The sequence below is a fragment of the Pimephales promelas genome, chromosome 15 (assembly GCF_988280905.1).
Source record: "Pimephales promelas chromosome 15, fPimPro1.hap1.1, whole genome shotgun sequence".
Lineage (NCBI taxonomy): Eukaryota > Metazoa > Chordata > Actinopteri > Cypriniformes > Leuciscidae > Pimephales > Pimephales promelas.
In genome coordinates, this window is record NC_142783.1 from 12,848,526 (window position 1) to 12,864,993 (window position 16,468).

The following is a 16,468-nucleotide window of genomic DNA, read 5'->3' on the forward strand; positions in this document are numbered from 1 at the left end:
TAGTAGACAGGATTTTTGTGCATCAAAGTCACAGTCAGACATAAAGATATAAGCTGTTACCCAAACCCTAGTGAGATGCCTACCTAGATGGCATTTGTCATCATATGTTTCTGAGCAGAACTTCTATCTCTTATCTCATTCCAGATTTTAATGATGTATGATGAGACATTATAGTTTGCCCTATGTCCAAAGAGTAATGATGAATCAGACTGGGCTGGCCTGTCTCTGTAATATACGCACACAGATCAGATTGGATGTCTTATTTGAATACATAACATCACTGGGTAAATGTCTATGTCTGTAGTGACTGTTTCACTGCTTGATCTTTTAGTTGTTCCTCAACTAAGATACATGGAAATCACTTCAGTAGTGCTCCATCTTCTGTAAAGTGTGTATAACTTCTTGTAGATTCCAGAGGGTGCTATGGCGACCTTCCAGGAGTTCATCCAGCAGAACGAGGACCGCGACGGCGTCCGTTTCAGTTGGAACGTTTGGCCGTCCAGTCGTCTGGAAGCCACGCGTATGGTGGTTCCAGTGGCCTCCCTGTTCACCCCGTTGAAAGAGCGTCCGGATCTTCCCCCGATTCAGTACGAGCCGGTTCTGTGCAGCCGGGCCACGTGCCGGGCTGTGCTCAATCCTCTGTGGTAAGTCTTGTTAAGTCTGAGCAGACAGCATAATGAGTTCACAGATGGAGGATCTTCTACTTATCCATTGCCGTAATTTCCAAATAAACACATTTATTATGAAAGCTGGATACATTATATGCGACGCTCTAATATTATTATGCTTCTGTTTTGTTTTTGTTTTTTTCTTTTTTCATTGTTTACACAATCAGTCAAGTGGATTACAGAGCAAAACTCTGGGCATGCAACTTCTGTTATCAGAGAAATCAGGTAAAGTCTTTGCAGTTTTAAAATGAGTAGGGCTGAAGCTCACAAATTAACTCTAAAATGATTAATTATTTATAATAATAATGATAAATGCATCCATTATTTACAAAATTATTATTCCACATCCTGCCCAATGTTGTCTTCAAAATGTGCAATTTAAACGTAATGTAAGCAAATTTAGTGAATGTAATTACATGACTAATCAATAATCAAATTGTTTCTTGATTATTTTCATTATTGTTTTTTTTATTAGTTGTTGAAGCCCTGGAAAAGTGCATTGCCATTTAATTATTGGCTTAAACAATTTTCTGTCATAGTTCCCTCCAACTTACGCTGGGATATCAGAGGTCAACCAACCTGCTGAGCTTCTCCCACAGTTCTCCACTATTGAATATGTTGTCCAGGTATCACCTTTAATTAATTCCCTTTCATTGCCATAGAAATACTGTACACTAGAAGTGGATCCGTGAATAACTGCTGATTCTGTTTCTTTTCTGTAGCGTGGTGTGCAGATGCCTCTGAACTTCCTGTATGTGGTGGACACATGTATGGAAGATGATGATCTGCAGGCGCTGAAGGAGTCTCTTCAGATGTCCCTCAGTCTGCTGCCTCCCTCTGCTCTGGTGGGCCTCATCACGTTTGGACGCATGGTCCAAGTTCACGAGCTGGGCTGTGAAGGCATCTCTAAAAGCTACGTCTTCAGGGGAACCAAAGACCTCAGTGCTAAACAGCTCCAGGTGAAGATCACATGCATGAGAAACTAATTTAAGATACAAGTGTTTGACTGAACTAGTCGGCATAAGTGTCTCTTAATATGCAATATTTTAATTTCATGTTCAGGAGATGCTTGGCTTGACTAAACCAGCTGCGGCGCAGGCAGGCCGAGGTCCACAACAGCCTCAGGTTCCTCCTTCAAACAGGTGTGCTGAATTCAACATCCTCTTCAAGCTGTATAGATGAATAATTACTTTCAATAATCAAATTGAAGCTTGCAAGAACCTTGTTGACTATTCACAGGGCAGCTTCTGTTTTCTTCTATATATTTAAAGGGGTCATGACATGAAAAATCAAATTTTGCCTTGATCTAGAGGTCTTTGTACCATTAAAGCATCCTACAAGTTTCATAGCTTAAAACGTCCTCCTCATAAACAAAGCATTTATTTAATCAAGCTCCAAAAACGTGTCGTTTTGATATTGTGGGATCTGTGATGTCACACGGGCATATAGATTTGCATATGACTGCCTCCAGAGCAAGGCGTTGACGAATAGTTTTACATCATCACACTATAGGTCCTGCCCACTGGCATTCATGTGAGAGTCTCATCGTGTCAAAAGCAAATATAACCCATTATAATCAGTCTATGTCTACACTGGATACAGCATACAGGTGCGGGTTCAGTTTCTGACACACTCCATGTGCTTGAGTCTGTCGACAACTGGACAAATGGAAGAGTGAAAGAACGTCCCCTTTGATACGTCCATCACTGAAATAACATAGCAAATGAATATGGGTCATTTTAGACCCATGTATGTAAAATTGATGTAGAAATACAAAAACTGTGTTTGTTTATAAAGTAAGAAAGGAAACATAAACATAATGATTTGTGGAAATCAAAAACAAGATATTTAATGAATACCTGGAATAAGAAATGATAAAAAAAAAAACATATATTTTAAAGATTCAGCTAAGAAATACTCAGCCATCACTGAAATAACATAGGAAATGAATATGGGTCTTTTTAGACCCATGTTGCACATTAGAAGGGTTTTTATACAAAAACTATTTTTTTTTTCAAAAAGTAAGAAAGGAAAAATAAAAATAAGGATTTGTGATGTGCAAAAACAAGTTAATTTAGGAATACTTGGAATACTGAATGATGAAATTAATTTCTTGGAAAGATATAGAAAATGAAAACTCAGTCGGGTCTATTTAGACCCATGTTGTGCATCAAAGGGTTAAACAGCTCATTCACGTCTCTGTACAGACTTTAGAAGAATCCCAGCATCAGAAACAAATGAATAGTTTATTTTAATGGCTTCCTGGTTCACATCGGAGAGTTATATGCAGGGGTGCACATAACTGGTGCTCAGGTGCGCAGGCATGCTAAAATTGAACGAACCAGAAAACGTTGAGGGAAGCGCTTTTGAGTACCAACATTTTTGGGGACAAGGACACGTTTACTAGCCTAGAAATCTAGACGCACCATAGCGGCAGCAAAAATTATTTTGCCACCAGTGTGGTCTAGCAACTCTCCGTTGAAAACCAAACTCTGGCCAGGCCAATCACATCGTGTATAGAGTTGGTGGGCGGGCAGAGTTGTGACGGTTCTGCGCCATAGGTGATTTCCCTGCTAATTGAAAACAAACAAGATGCTGCTGGCGCACAGCGGTCTTTCGAATTGGCTTTGGCCACGACTCTGGACGACGTGGAGTGTATAACTATATTGTATGGCGGAATACCACAGCAAGTGCTTGGGAGCACTTTGACTCATCATCACTATCACTAATATACTCATCACTCGTGAAAAGTCCTCTCCCTCTCCGCATCGATGATATTACTGCGCTGAGTCCATAGATATATATGCGTCGAGTCGAAGTGCTCCCAAGCACTTGCATTGGTATTTCACTAAACAATATAGTTATCCACTTTACACGCTTAGAAAAGCACCACTTTTTATTTTGTGTCACCATCCTAGGTTGAGTTACACTGCTCGTGTAACTGTATTTAAATAGGGGAAACGTGTAGGTGTTTGGTCGCTTCTCTGCTTGGCCCATATTGAATGAACTGGGCTAGTTAAGTGCGATCAAAATGTCTCGCGCGCCAGAGCGATTGAGTGCGCGCACTGAGACGACAGAGGTATGCATCAACTCGTCTTAGTTAAGGGAATAAAATGGAGTATCCCTTTAAAATGATAGCAGCCTAATATACCAACAGCTGTTCGGTACCACCAATGTTAATCAAACAACAAAAGAGAAAATCATTAGCTTTAACACAGATAAATTGTATTAATTACATGAATTATATTTAATTTATACAGTAAAGATTATAGTCTTATTTTACTTTTGATTATTCAATGTCTGTAACTGTCCATGTGCTCCCTTGAGAACCAGGCCAAAAAAGTGATTTGCACCCCTGGTTATATGTTTGTTCGTAGCATTTTATTTTGTAATCGAGGTAAAGTTTAATGTAAAGATTTTTTTCTTGAAAAATTAAGCAGCCCAACTGTATTGGATCTGACAGCAGCTGCATCACAAACCGCAAGTAAATGATTTCATAATGTTTTGTCTTTAAATGACTGTTTAATATGGGTAGTGTTTTCAAAACACTTACGTGCAACAGAGAGGGGGTACTGTTGATACTGTTTTCTATGCATTGACGTAAGCCAATCATAACAGTGGCCGTTTACTGACAAGCCGTAAAGGAGCCGTGCATTGATAAAGGATCATTTCAGACGAAGGAGCAGAATGAAGGTTGAAAATAATAGTTTTTCCCGCATACATGTTTTTTTTGTGTGCAAACCATAAGTGAATATATATATAAAAAAATCCATGTCATGGTCCCTTTTAATATATCTTTGGGGTTGTGTTGGAATATGGTGGTCACTGATTTTATATGTGCTCAGGTTTCTTCAGCCAGTACAGAAGATAGATATGAATCTGACAGATTTGCTGGGAGAGCTGCAGAGAGACCCCTGGCCCGTCACTCAAGGCAAACGACCACTGAGATCACTCGGAGTGGCCCTTTCCATTGCTGTCGGTCTGTTAGAGGTGACTGTCAGGATTTCTGTTATTATCTTTAATGGTTTGCTGTGCTGGCAGCTTTGCTACCAGCTGCAGTTACCAAATTATAAGTTTACACTTCCGGTTTGGACACACCTTCTCATTCTTTATTATTACTATTTTTCCACACTTGTGACTACAGCTCTATGATAAATCGGTAAAAGATAGCAGTATCGATTCAAATGCCCACACTATTTATATTCCTAAACAAAAATGATTCAACTATGTCTATTAAACCTTTGACCAATATGATCACAGTGGAGCATTCAAATCTGCGTTGGTGTTTCAGCTGAGTATTTGTCATGTATAAGTATAAAACCATTTCATAACCACACAGGTCTTTTCAACCACACAGGATCATTCTTCAAATTATCACAAAAGTAAAGGCATAGATTTTATAATTCAGATATAAACACTAATGTCTATGGTAGTGATCAAAATGGAGTAAATCAACTTTTGAAAGTAACTTGACACTTCAAATAAATATTGTATCAGTTACAGCATTACACAGTAGGTGGTGACAATTGATTGTTAAAAAAAGTATTTGTTATTCAATCATTCAAAAAAAAAAATTTCTCAATTTTTCCCTAATTGTGCAGCTCTACTTAGGACTAATAAAAAAAAAATCAAAATAATGAAATAACACAAACAGAATTATGGAAATTTTATCATAGCTTCTTCAAGCTCAACATCATGAAGGGCATCCTGGGATGCTTGTTAAACAGTATTTAAGAAATTATTATATGTGCTGAGTAGTTGATGACTTCTTTTTTTTATTCACTATTCTGCTCATAAATGCATATTCTGTAATGAAAATATAATTTTCTAAAAACTTCATGTACGTACAACTTATATTTGTAATATATTTATATTTTCATTAAGCCTTTATCTCAAAAGGTGATCATGAAAGGCATAAATTCATTCGTTTTCGAACACTGAATTGGTTGTCTTACTCTGGATTTGTGCTTGTTTATTGTTTCCCTCCATTTACTTCCCTCTTGTAGTGCACTTACCCTAACACTGGCGCTCGCATCATGGCTTTCATTGGTGGACCCGCCACTCAGGGTCCAGGCATGGTGGTAGGAGATGAACTGAAAACACCTATTAGATCCTGGCACGACATCGAGAAAGACAATGCCAAGTTCATGAAGAAAGGCACTAAAGTGAGTTTTCCCGTATTTGTTGTTTGTTTTATTGGCTTGGTAGAAGTACCCACATACTGGTGGTACCATGAAGGTGAAGTATCTTTAAGTGGCTGTACTGTTGTCTGATGGGTTTTAAAAGGTGCATTGGAAGGTTTACAATCAAACTGGTGCCTGTATTCTTAACTATTTGACATTTCAGAGCAGAAGACAGTAATATTAGAGTTATTTTCTGGAAAAACCTGCATATTTTTTCTTGCATATGAAATGTGTGAAAACTGGCAATTAGCTGTTTTTTCTTGATTTGAGTTTTACAGTTATGCTTTTGGTACACACTTACTGTACATTGTACGGTAGACATTTTGACCCAAGTTCTTGGTTTTCATGACCTTGGCGTATATAATGCCATTCTCCACTAATTTGGGAAAGCCTTCTTGTTGCCCAAACGGTTTGAAATTTGAAATTTTTGCACGCATTTAAAATGTTATTTTTCCCTTGTAGCACTATGAAGCCTTGGCCAACCGTGCCGCTGCCAATGGACACATCGTTGATATTTATGCGTGCGCTCTGGATCAGACAGGATTACTGGAAATGAAGTGCTGCACCAACTATACAGGGTAAGTAACTCAGAAAAGGTTTTCAATTTTCTTTTGAAATGGTTTCAGCATACTGATTTGAGTTGACATTGGTGCATTTTAAAACATGTTTTGAGTCAAGAAAACAAATCTAGACATATTCCCATCCCCAAGATTTTAAGTGTGAGCGAATTTGTGAAATTCTCATTGTACTTACTCTATACGTATATTCTTGAAGACAATCCAAATACATACAATGCACCTTTCTGCTTTTCTGTTAATGCAGAGGTTATATGGTCATGGCGGACTCTTTCAACACATCTCTGTTCAAGCAAACTTTCCAGAGAGTTTTCACGAAAGATGTCCAGGGTTCCTTTAAGATGGCACTTGCAGGGACTCTGGAGATTAAGGTGGTTTTCTTTTTTGTTCTTTTTCTTTTTACAATTTAAATATAAATTTGTTAACACTTTACTTGAAGGGGTGTGCATAAGACTAACATGACACCTTCATAATCATGACATGACACGTTATGAATATGAAGGAAGTTTTATGCATGTTCATGACAACTGTCATTAAGTGTCATTCACTCAATTGTGACCATTTTTATGCAAATATGACATTGTTTGAGATGTCTTGTTTATGAAAACTTGACATTAACCAATACGTCATAACCTGTCATAAACATGACATAGCAGATTAATTATCAAACTTAAGAAACCACCTAGATTTATTGGTTAACATTACATCAAACTATCAGATGGTTGGTTTTGACATTGGCTGTCATGAAGCCATTATAACTTTAGTACCACTGCACTGTAGTTGAGGTCACAAAAAATATTCATGACACAGTTATAATGGCCTCATGACAGCCAATGTCAAAGCCAACCACAAGTTGTCATGACAAAGACACTGACAGGTTATGATTTATGGCAAGATGTTATAACAAAGACATATTTGCATTCAAAATGTCATTATTGAACGAATGACACTTAATGACAGTTGTCATAAACATGCATAAATCCTATTTCATATTCATGACGTGTCATGCCAGTCTAATGCACACCCCTTCAAGTGAAGTGTTACCAAAAATTTGATCTAATTGGCTTGTCTTGGCTATTTTAATTACTTTATTATTTAATTATGCTACATGTGGCTTTCCTTTTAATATTATTACACTATTATTTCAGACTTCGAGAGAGATAAAGATTTCTGGGGCAATCGGCCCGTGTGTCTCCCTGAACGCCAAAGGTCCCTGTGTGTCAGAAAACGTAAGTAGCTCATCTATTTTAAATTAAATAGACTCGCTATACAGTGTTTTCTCTTAGGTTCAGCTTTATCTCCGGCAATGCAGAGAGCATACTGACATTCATTCTGACCTTTGCTTGTAGGAAATAGGAACTGGCGGCACAAGTCAGTGGAAAATATGTGGACTGGACCCAAATACCACTCTTGCATTCTACTTTGAGGTTGTGAATCAGGTACATGCCAGTAAACTTTGTTTGATCTGCTTACATTACCCTTGCCACATTTGCCACACCATTGCCACAGATGGTTTTGGAAAACCATCACAGAAAAATAATTGTCTCTCAGTTTGCAAAAAACAAGCAAAAAATCACGTACTGCCATGAGTTGAAGTCAGGTAAAATATGTTCCTGGATCAACATATCTTGAAAATTTAGTCCTAACTAGGGCTGTTAGTTAAACGCGTTATTAACAGTGATAACGCAAACCTATTTTAACGGCGTCACTTTTTTTATCGCGCGATTAGAGGTCTTTTTGGCCTAGCAAACTTTGTAGATTTCTTTCACATTTTTTTCGTCGACCAAAGCGCAAGTGGATCTAGCTAGACCGTAAACAAAACAGGCACGCCACACACACTCGTTTGTGCTTGCGAGCTGGCCAAATAGTTGGTTATCGTTACGTTTTGAGTGAATGACGAGCGCGAGACGCCGAAATTGATGCCAATAAGATTCTGAATGGAAAGTTAACTTTTAAAAAGTTGCCAAATGTTTTACGAGACCAAAGTGATCTGTGTGTTTTGTCTTTGTGAATTGAGCTATCATCATTAAAGCACGTCCAGTCTGAAATACCACACACAGCTGATGCGAATTCTCCGGCCCCTCGTCAATATCAGGACCTCGTCAGTATTTCTTTCACCCTTTTATTGATGGACGGTGTTACATTGTGTGAGAGATTATTTGCTCAAAGTGAGAATTCTAGTGTGAAATTGAACACAGAATGCCAATTTTGTTTTCAATAAAAAACATTTGCACAAAGCAAGCGATCCACTTTTCCATGTTAATAAGAGCATTAAAATGAGAAAAAATAAGGGGACAAAAAGAAATCAAGAGACATTTAGAATAGATAAAAATGTGCGATTAATTGCGATTAATCGCGAGTTAACTATGACATTAATGCGATTAATCGCGATTAAATATTTTAATCGCTTGACAGCACTAGTCCTAACCCTACCTAACTTATCTCTAAAATAAAAGGGAAATGGTTGGTGAATAACACTGATGTAGAAGCACCTAACCCTGGTTTTAAGCTTAAACTTGATTTGGAATGTTGATCCTGGATAAAACAAAGATGTTGTTCCAGGAACATGTTGTACTTAGTGAAATCACCGGTCACAGATTGTGTTGTTGCTGCAGTCTGATACGTTTCAGGTTTATGTAAATTTCCACCTTATATATGCAGGTGGTCCACTAGAGGGCAAACTTTCATCACACATGTTTTTTTTTTTTTTTTTTGCTGCATTTTAATTTAATGCATTACTTCACTGCAGTAGTTTTGAACCTTTTTATAGCATTTAGTGATTTACATAAATGATTCCAAATGTAACATTTTTACAGAGAATCATTTTGCACAAGTTAGTCTCATCTTCAGTTATTTTTATATTGTAAATATACAGATAATGCATGGTCTTAATGCTTGCCGTCATACATTTCACAGTAACTGTAATGTGATTATTCAGTTTTGAATTTGCTGTGAGCTTATATATTGAGAACTGTATTTACATAGCCAATGATATACATAAGATCCAAGGGCGTAACTTTGGGTCTACCATTGGGGGGTTAAACTTGCGCCATATTTATTAATTAATTTATTTATTGAATAATTTTCTTTTGTAAATGGTAACATGCTAATTTGCCATTCAAGTCAAGTCACATTTATTTATATAGCGCTTTTCACAATACAGATTGTATCAAAGCAGCTTCACACTGATTCCTGTATTAGAAATACATTGTGATACTTTTGTTCTCCACTTCTGAGGTAGGAAAGGGTTCCGAGCCCCACCTGTCCCCAATCAACCCAACAAAATGTTAAGAAACTAGGCTTTAAGTTTAACTTTTAAAATGTATTTTATTAACATCACATTGTAAAAACTTAAAATCCAATAACAGCATTAAAAACTTTCAAATAGAGAAAAAAGAAAGTGCAATTATATTATCACTTTGCATTTATATAGCCTCTACTAACATAAAATTCAGAAACTGAGAAAATCCATGTGTGGACTAACGTTAGTTGTACTATGATTCATTTTGTCACTTTGCAAACTCCATGCAAAAAAAAACAAAAAATAAAATCATAATCATATCAAATTGAGCTGAAGGTGGCAAATTACTAATAATGTATAAAATACCTAAAATACGTTGTGCATAGCCTACAGCAAAGGTGTTTTAACAACAAAACACATCCACTTGCGCATATTTGACAATCGGAATTGCCCACGCGCCACGCTTTGAGAAACAGCTAACTCAATGGGGTACCTCCGTTTGGTCAGGATTTTTCTTTTTTTTTGGAGCCGACCAACAATTAAAAAATCGTTGTCTGGCTGCCTTTCAATGTCCTTTCCATCTTTCTATCCGTTAGCATGCACCGTCAGCTATTTCCTCAAACCATTCATCACAGCGACTGCGCAACATAGTAAACAAACTTGGTAGAGAAAGGGGGTTGGGTAATACCAAGTCGTTGCAGTGGGCAGAGGGTACATTACAGATTATTTAAAATATGATACCATCTTTCTTGCTGGCAAATGTATTTAATATTAATTCGGAATATTTCATATTTATTCTAATCTGAATGATGTGATCATATTGGGGGGATTATATTAGCTGGGTCTGATTTTTGAGGGGGTCATAACCCCCCGCAGTTTTCAAGTTTCTGAAAGCTATTGAACTTTGATTGGCAGTTTCAGATGTCTACCGAACATTTTAGAGAGAGCTTTTTTCACAATCACATTGCATTGTCCTTTGAGAATTCCTTTAGAAAAAAAGTGAATCACTACGCACAAGGTTCCTTTTGTCTGCTTGCATCATAAATCGCTTCTGGTGAGCTCCGCCAACCCAGTGTCCTCTTCTGCTGTGGTGAAACGATGCTGTAGATGCTTCCTTAAGTCATAATTATTTCTACACTATTCCATTCAGCAAAGGTCAGGAAGGGTCGTGCTCAAACCAGTGTGAGGTCCTGTTGGGGTTGGTTGTTTGTTTGTAGTGCCGGAGGATCACCGGGAGCTGGCAAAGAGAAGCTGTTGCTTTTGCGGCGGGGCTGTATGGTTGTGCACTGGGAGAGAGAGTTTTTACGAGGATAGTCAAACATCTGTCGGATTTTATTCAGGCTTTTGCGCAACGCAACTCTGTATCTCCTGAAAGATACAAACAAGGTCACGGTAAACCTCCCACATACTCTCATGCCCTTAGAATCTAAATAACATCCACAAATCAGTCCTATGAATCATAGCTCTATACAAGTTCTCTTTCTAAATGTTGCCCGAATCTGCCATCGAGTTTTTCATCAGCAGGTTTTTACCGTACCTCCACCTTCTTTTTACAATCCTGCACCACATTCAGTTCCTGCCACATTTTATTTACAAAACATTATTGAATGTGGCAGGTATTAATATGAGCTGCCACATCTGATAGTTAAAAGGCCAGAAAGTCTTAATCAACAATAAAAAGGTAATGTCTATCCATGATTACATTTCCCAAAATAGAGAGCTTATTTTCTGGGAGAATTTGTTTTATGGATCTTCCTGTCTGTCTTATATCTATCATGACATTTACGGGTGGGCTGAATGTACAAAATCGTATACTTGCAGTATTAGTAATGATTTAGTGAATAGCACAATATATATGTTTCCCTTTGAAACATTAAATTAAATGTTTTACAAATGAAAGCTAGATTGTGTTCAAATGTTTGGGGTCTGTGAGACGTTTTTTTAAATTTTATTAAGTATTTGGTCAAAAAATACAATACAACAGTTTTTAAATATGTTGTTAACTATATTCTTAAATGTAACTTATTCCTGTGATGCAAAGCTGAATTTTCAGCATCATTACTCCAGTCTTCAGTGTCACATGATCCTTCATAAATCATTCTGATATGATGATTTGCTGCTCAAGAAACATTTCTTATTATTATCAATGCTGAAAATAGTTGTGCTGCTTATTATTTTTGTGGAAATCGTGATACATTTTTTTATTTAAAAATTGAAAGTTCAAAAGAACAGCATTTATTTGATATTTAATTTTGGTAACAATGTGAAAATTTGCTTCAAGTCAATTTAGTGCATCCTTGTTGACTTAAAATATTAATTTCTTTTTTTTTTTTAAATGTCCTGACCCTAAACCTTTGAACAATATTGTATTTTATTTCATTTCCTCCTGATTGCTCTCCTTGCTCTTCTTTTCTCTCGAACATGGTAGACGATAATTATGATGTTTTTTTTATTTTATTAACATCATTGACAACAACAGGAATATTAGGCTGCGGTCACTTTAAAACCGAATGCATGGACCGAATACACATCAGGTTTCTTTCTCAACTGTTCACTAATCACATAACCATGAAAATACTTGTCAAGGCGGGTATTTTAAAGATGTATTTTTTTGGGATGGGTCAGTAACTACACAGAAGTGAGGTGGGAGAGAGAGAGAGAGAGAGAGAGAGAGAGAGAGAGAGTGGGGAGGGGACTCGAACTCGGGTCGTCGCACAACGGTGCTACATGTCGCCGCACTTGCCCACAAGGCTATACGACAATTCACCATGACGTCACAACAATAATAGACGTTCTTCCGGGTGGCAAAAGCCGAAGCGTCCCTATGGCAACACTAGTAAATTGCTTGGAGGGAGACACACCGTCGGCAGTTGCCTAATCTACATTTCAACAGTTGATCCAAAAACAGACGTGGTGGAAATTCAGACATAGTTAACATGATCATTAGAGCTTAGATTCTTTGATCTAGAGACGTGCACTCCCAACGCACAAGACCGTGGCGCGGGACTAGATCTGATGGCCGAGTGCGAGCGGTAATGCGTTCACTCTGTGTGTGCGGATTGCGGGAGAATAAAACGATTCGTGGGACTCCAGCAAACTAGAAATATCTATGAATAAAACAAATAAAACTAATACATCTGTATTCATCTGTTTCAGAAAAGCAACAAGAACAACTAAAACAAAATAGAAATGATTTAAATGGGAGAGTTTCTTTTTATAACATGACTGCAGCGATGAGCGGTGTAACGTTAGCCAATCACAGACATATGTGTTGATTTATTGAACGCAATGGCCAATCAGAAGCATTTACGATGAAGAAACATTTACTCCTCACCGCTCAAAAGAAAGTAGCATAGAAAGTAATAGAAATTAACTAAGTTAGTTGAGAACGTCAGTTATATAACGACCCACGTATTAAAAATGGTTGGGTTTAAATCCGGCTCAGGCTCATAATTAGAAGACGACTTCTGCACTTTTGACGACGTCCACTCGCTTTAACCTCCTCACCCACAGGTTCCGCTGGATGGATTTACTTTTTTCTGAAGGAAATCGATAAAAGACCTACAGCTTTTGCTGTATATCTGGTGCCACAACCCCAAACACAACATGTTTTCAACTTTGATCAACAACAATGATTTTAACTGTGTAACTGTTCAGTTGCCGGCTGGATCTCTTCAGTTAGTCAATAAATGCCGCTCGCGTTCTGCCCCCCGGAAGTATCACGGTGCCTATTGTTTACGAACATTCTGAAATGTGTCAAAAGGATAAACTTTCCAATGTAATGGTTAAACTTAGTGAATTATCCACGTATTCACATGCGTGAGGAACCGTGGAGCCTGATCCGTAGAGATCATGGATCAACTGTGATATGTTGCAACCCTAATAACTAATGATAATAACACATCATGATTTCATGATTGCTATTTTACCCGAGATGGGGGAAAGTCCTACTCTAGTAAGTAAACGTGTCGCCATCCCCAAAAATGTTGGTACTCAAAAGCGTTTCTCTGCTTGTTTTCTGCTGCGCATCATTTTTTTTTCCACGCATGCGCACCAGTTATGTGCACCACTGAATACAGCAGTGAATTAAAGTATAAATGGCATTGCAAAATCTGTTGTCGTCGGACTGAATATATTGTCATACTGCCCAGCCCTATATGCATTGTTAGAAACATACCTGCCACTGGACCATAATTCCACATAATATACAGTCATCAAAATGATGCACTTAGTTGCTTACATTTGAGACATGGAGTAGATCCATGGGTTGAGAGCTGAAGTGAAAAGGACAAGCCATGTGGCAACAGTCGAGGCAGGCTGTGGGCTCTCTCTTCCTGTCAGTGTCTCATAGAAGCAGATAACAATGTATGGAAGCCAGCAAACAAGAAGGCACACTGTCAACAACACACACACACAAATCACATCATGTGGTTAAAGATTTTTTGGACAAGCTCATTTCATTAGCTCGAGAAGAATATCGAATTGCTCTCTCTTTCTCGAGGTTGTGCTGCATTGCGTGATGTATTTTGCTAATTAATTTCTCCAAAATCTAACTGGACCCTTGCTGGGGGTTTTTCTCAGTAACCAAAGACATAGGAACAAACATTATACATTTTAAATAATTAGGTTGTCAATTGATTGAGTCAATTTATTTTGCACTCAAGCACTTGCTTTTCCTTCCTCTCAAGTCCAACTCTTCCATTAAATAATTAAAATTTTAGTATTGAATAGAAATTTACACGTAGACAATTTGTTTGTCTGCAAAACCAATTTAAAGCATTTAAACAGAAGCCTTTCTGTATTTGCACAAAGCAGCAAACAAATCTCTATATTGTTAAGGAAAATTAATGTGCTTAACAGAATGATGTCAGAAAGATAAGCACTTAATGAACTTCCAAAACACGGTGACAAAATCAAATACAATAAAACTGCTTTATGTCCCCTTTTTTTAATTATGCTTACCGATGGTTGCCGCCATTACTATGGAGCTTTTGAAGTAGTTATTGGCTGGCACATAGAAACAGTGGTCTTCGTTGCAAACAAACGTCCCTCTTCGCGCCTGGTTCCTAGCTATGTGCACTATATATCCATACATGGAGCACATCAGTACAATGGGAATGATTATTCCCAACACCATGAAGAGCATGTTGAAGGCGATGCTGGACGGTTTCAAGCTGGGAACGCAGAGGAACTTCGTCTCGCTGTAGACGTAACTGCCGAAACCGAAAAGAGGCAGAGCTGCGTTGAGGATGCTGTAGACCCACACTATCGCGAGGATGATTTTGGCCCTGTGCGATGTAAAGATCACCGGGTAGCTGAGGGCGAAGCAGATCTCTGTGAACTTGTCGACAGTGGCCCAGGTGAGGGAATGGATGGAGGCGAGCTGGAGCAGCAAAAACAGAAAGGCGCTGCCCTTGCAGGTGGCACTCTTGCTGGGGTAGCTCTTCACTTGGAAAAGACTGTTGTGGATACCAAAAGGGATGGTGGAGACGCCCAACGCCAGATCGCATAGACTGAAGCTCAGTGTGAAAACCCAGGTGTCCGTTTGCAAGTTCTGGTTGAGTGACACCACCAAAAGTAGTAGCAAGTTCCCCAAAATGGAGCAGAAGCTGGAACCAATCATCAACACTCCATAAACCACCGAAGTCCACTGCATGTTTACATGGGTGTTCGAATGCAGGCATGTACAGTCAAAACATAAACACTCATTCGACGACAGAGACCACAATGGAAGCTTTGGAAAGAGGAAGTCACGCTATCAGTGTCAAACCACCAGGGAAGGTGTTGCTGTATGGGAGGAGTGTACCTCATGCTGATCTTTAGCAGTAGACGATCACTTCACTAAGCGCTGAGCTCTTTGGGGAGTTTAGTCGAGCCCTCCTCCGTCTTTACTATCAGCACCTACCTCAGTCTGTTTGAAAATGGCAAACACGTTGCCTTGAGAGGCAAAACTATGTGAACAGCTACAATCACATGTAGCGAGGTAAATAAAGCATCTAACATTTAAAGAGGCATGTTTCTGTGGACACAGGGTGCATTGGGAGGCTGGTGCTGCACTGCTCGGCAAACATGACGCTTGAGATTCAATATCCTCTGTTGCCGACTTTATGAGCCATTTCATACTCGAGTGTTTTTTTTTTTTTTTTGTGTGTAATTGGCGAGAAGCATGACCCTAATTCGATTTAAGCCGTTATCATTAATTAAGGCTTCAGTGCCTTTACCCAGAGCTTAAGCCTGCCAAGTTATATCTAAGTGTAGCATAGTACCTTACCTGGATGTAATTGTTTAGTCAAATAGATATATTAAAACGTTATAATTATTTCACGATTGCAGTCAGTTTATAGACATGATGAGCATGCGATTGAGATGCATACTAAAGCTTTTAATGGGGCGTTTATATTTTAGAATATATATATATATATATATATATATTTTTTTTTTAAGTCTCATTCTTACAGAAATACAGCAAAAACAGTAATATTGTGAAATATTATTACACTTATATAATTTATTCCTATGATGGTAATGCTAAATTTTCAGCATCATTACTCCAGTCTTCAGTGTCACATGATACTTCAGAAATCAATTTGCTGATTTGCTGCTCAAGAATCATTGCTTATTATTATGATTATTATCAATGTTTAATGTTTTTGTGGAAACTGTATTACAAAACAAGTTTATGGGTAAGATTAAAAAAGTGAAGATTAAAATATGGTGAATTGGTGCATTTAATTGATTTAAATATTATAATGTTACGAAGATTTATATTCAATGTTCAAATGTTTTTATTTTAACTTTCTA

At 37.9% G+C, this 16,468-nt stretch overlaps 2 protein-coding genes across 2 annotated transcripts in view; one reads left to right on the forward strand and one right to left on the reverse strand.

Moving 5' to 3' along the window:
- Nucleotides 1-16,468, forward strand: part of sec23a (Sec23 homolog A, coat complex II component) — a 32,514-nt gene that overhangs the window by 1,800 nt on the left and 14,246 nt on the right. The window contains exons 2-12 of the mRNA XM_039673846.2: nt 409-644; nt 836-893; nt 1,208-1,294; nt 1,391-1,627; nt 1,731-1,810; nt 4,514-4,658; nt 5,675-5,833; nt 6,314-6,429; nt 6,674-6,797; nt 7,575-7,655; nt 7,776-7,865. Coding sequence (XP_039529780.2) covers nt 424-644; nt 836-893; nt 1,208-1,294; nt 1,391-1,627; nt 1,731-1,810; nt 4,514-4,658; nt 5,675-5,833; nt 6,314-6,429; nt 6,674-6,797; nt 7,575-7,655; nt 7,776-7,865 — 1,398 coding nt within the window. The 5' untranslated portion in view covers nt 409-423. The remainder of the gene's footprint in view (nt 1-408; nt 645-835; nt 894-1,207; nt 1,295-1,390; nt 1,628-1,730; nt 1,811-4,513; nt 4,659-5,674; nt 5,834-6,313; nt 6,430-6,673; nt 6,798-7,574; nt 7,656-7,775; nt 7,866-16,468) is intronic.
- On the reverse strand, nt 10,688-16,091 carry LOC120480596 (adenosine receptor A3). Its single transcript, XM_039673856.2, has 3 exons — nt 14,630-16,091; nt 13,908-14,061; nt 10,688-11,035 (listed from the first exon to the last, which is right to left on the reverse strand). Exons 1-3 carry the CDS (start codon nt 15,321-15,323, stop codon nt 10,840-10,842), a joined length of 1,044 nt encoding a protein of 347 aa, XP_039529790.2. The 5' UTR covers nt 15,324-16,091; the 3' UTR covers nt 10,688-10,839.

Bases quoted from the DNA above. Each gene is read 5' to 3' on its own strand.
- LOC120480596 (XM_039673856.2), bottom strand. From the start codon at position 15,323: ATGCAGTGGACTTCGGTGGTTTATGGAGTGTTGATGATTGGTTCCAGC. The intron at 14,062-14,629 runs GTAAGCATAATT...TGTTGTTGACAG, and splicing joins AGTAATGGCGGCAACCATCG to TGTGCCTTCTTGTTTGCTGG. The intron at 11,036-13,907 runs GTAAGCAACTAA...TGTATCTTTCAG, and splicing joins ATCTACTCCATGTCTCAAAT to GAGATACAGAGTTGCGTTGC.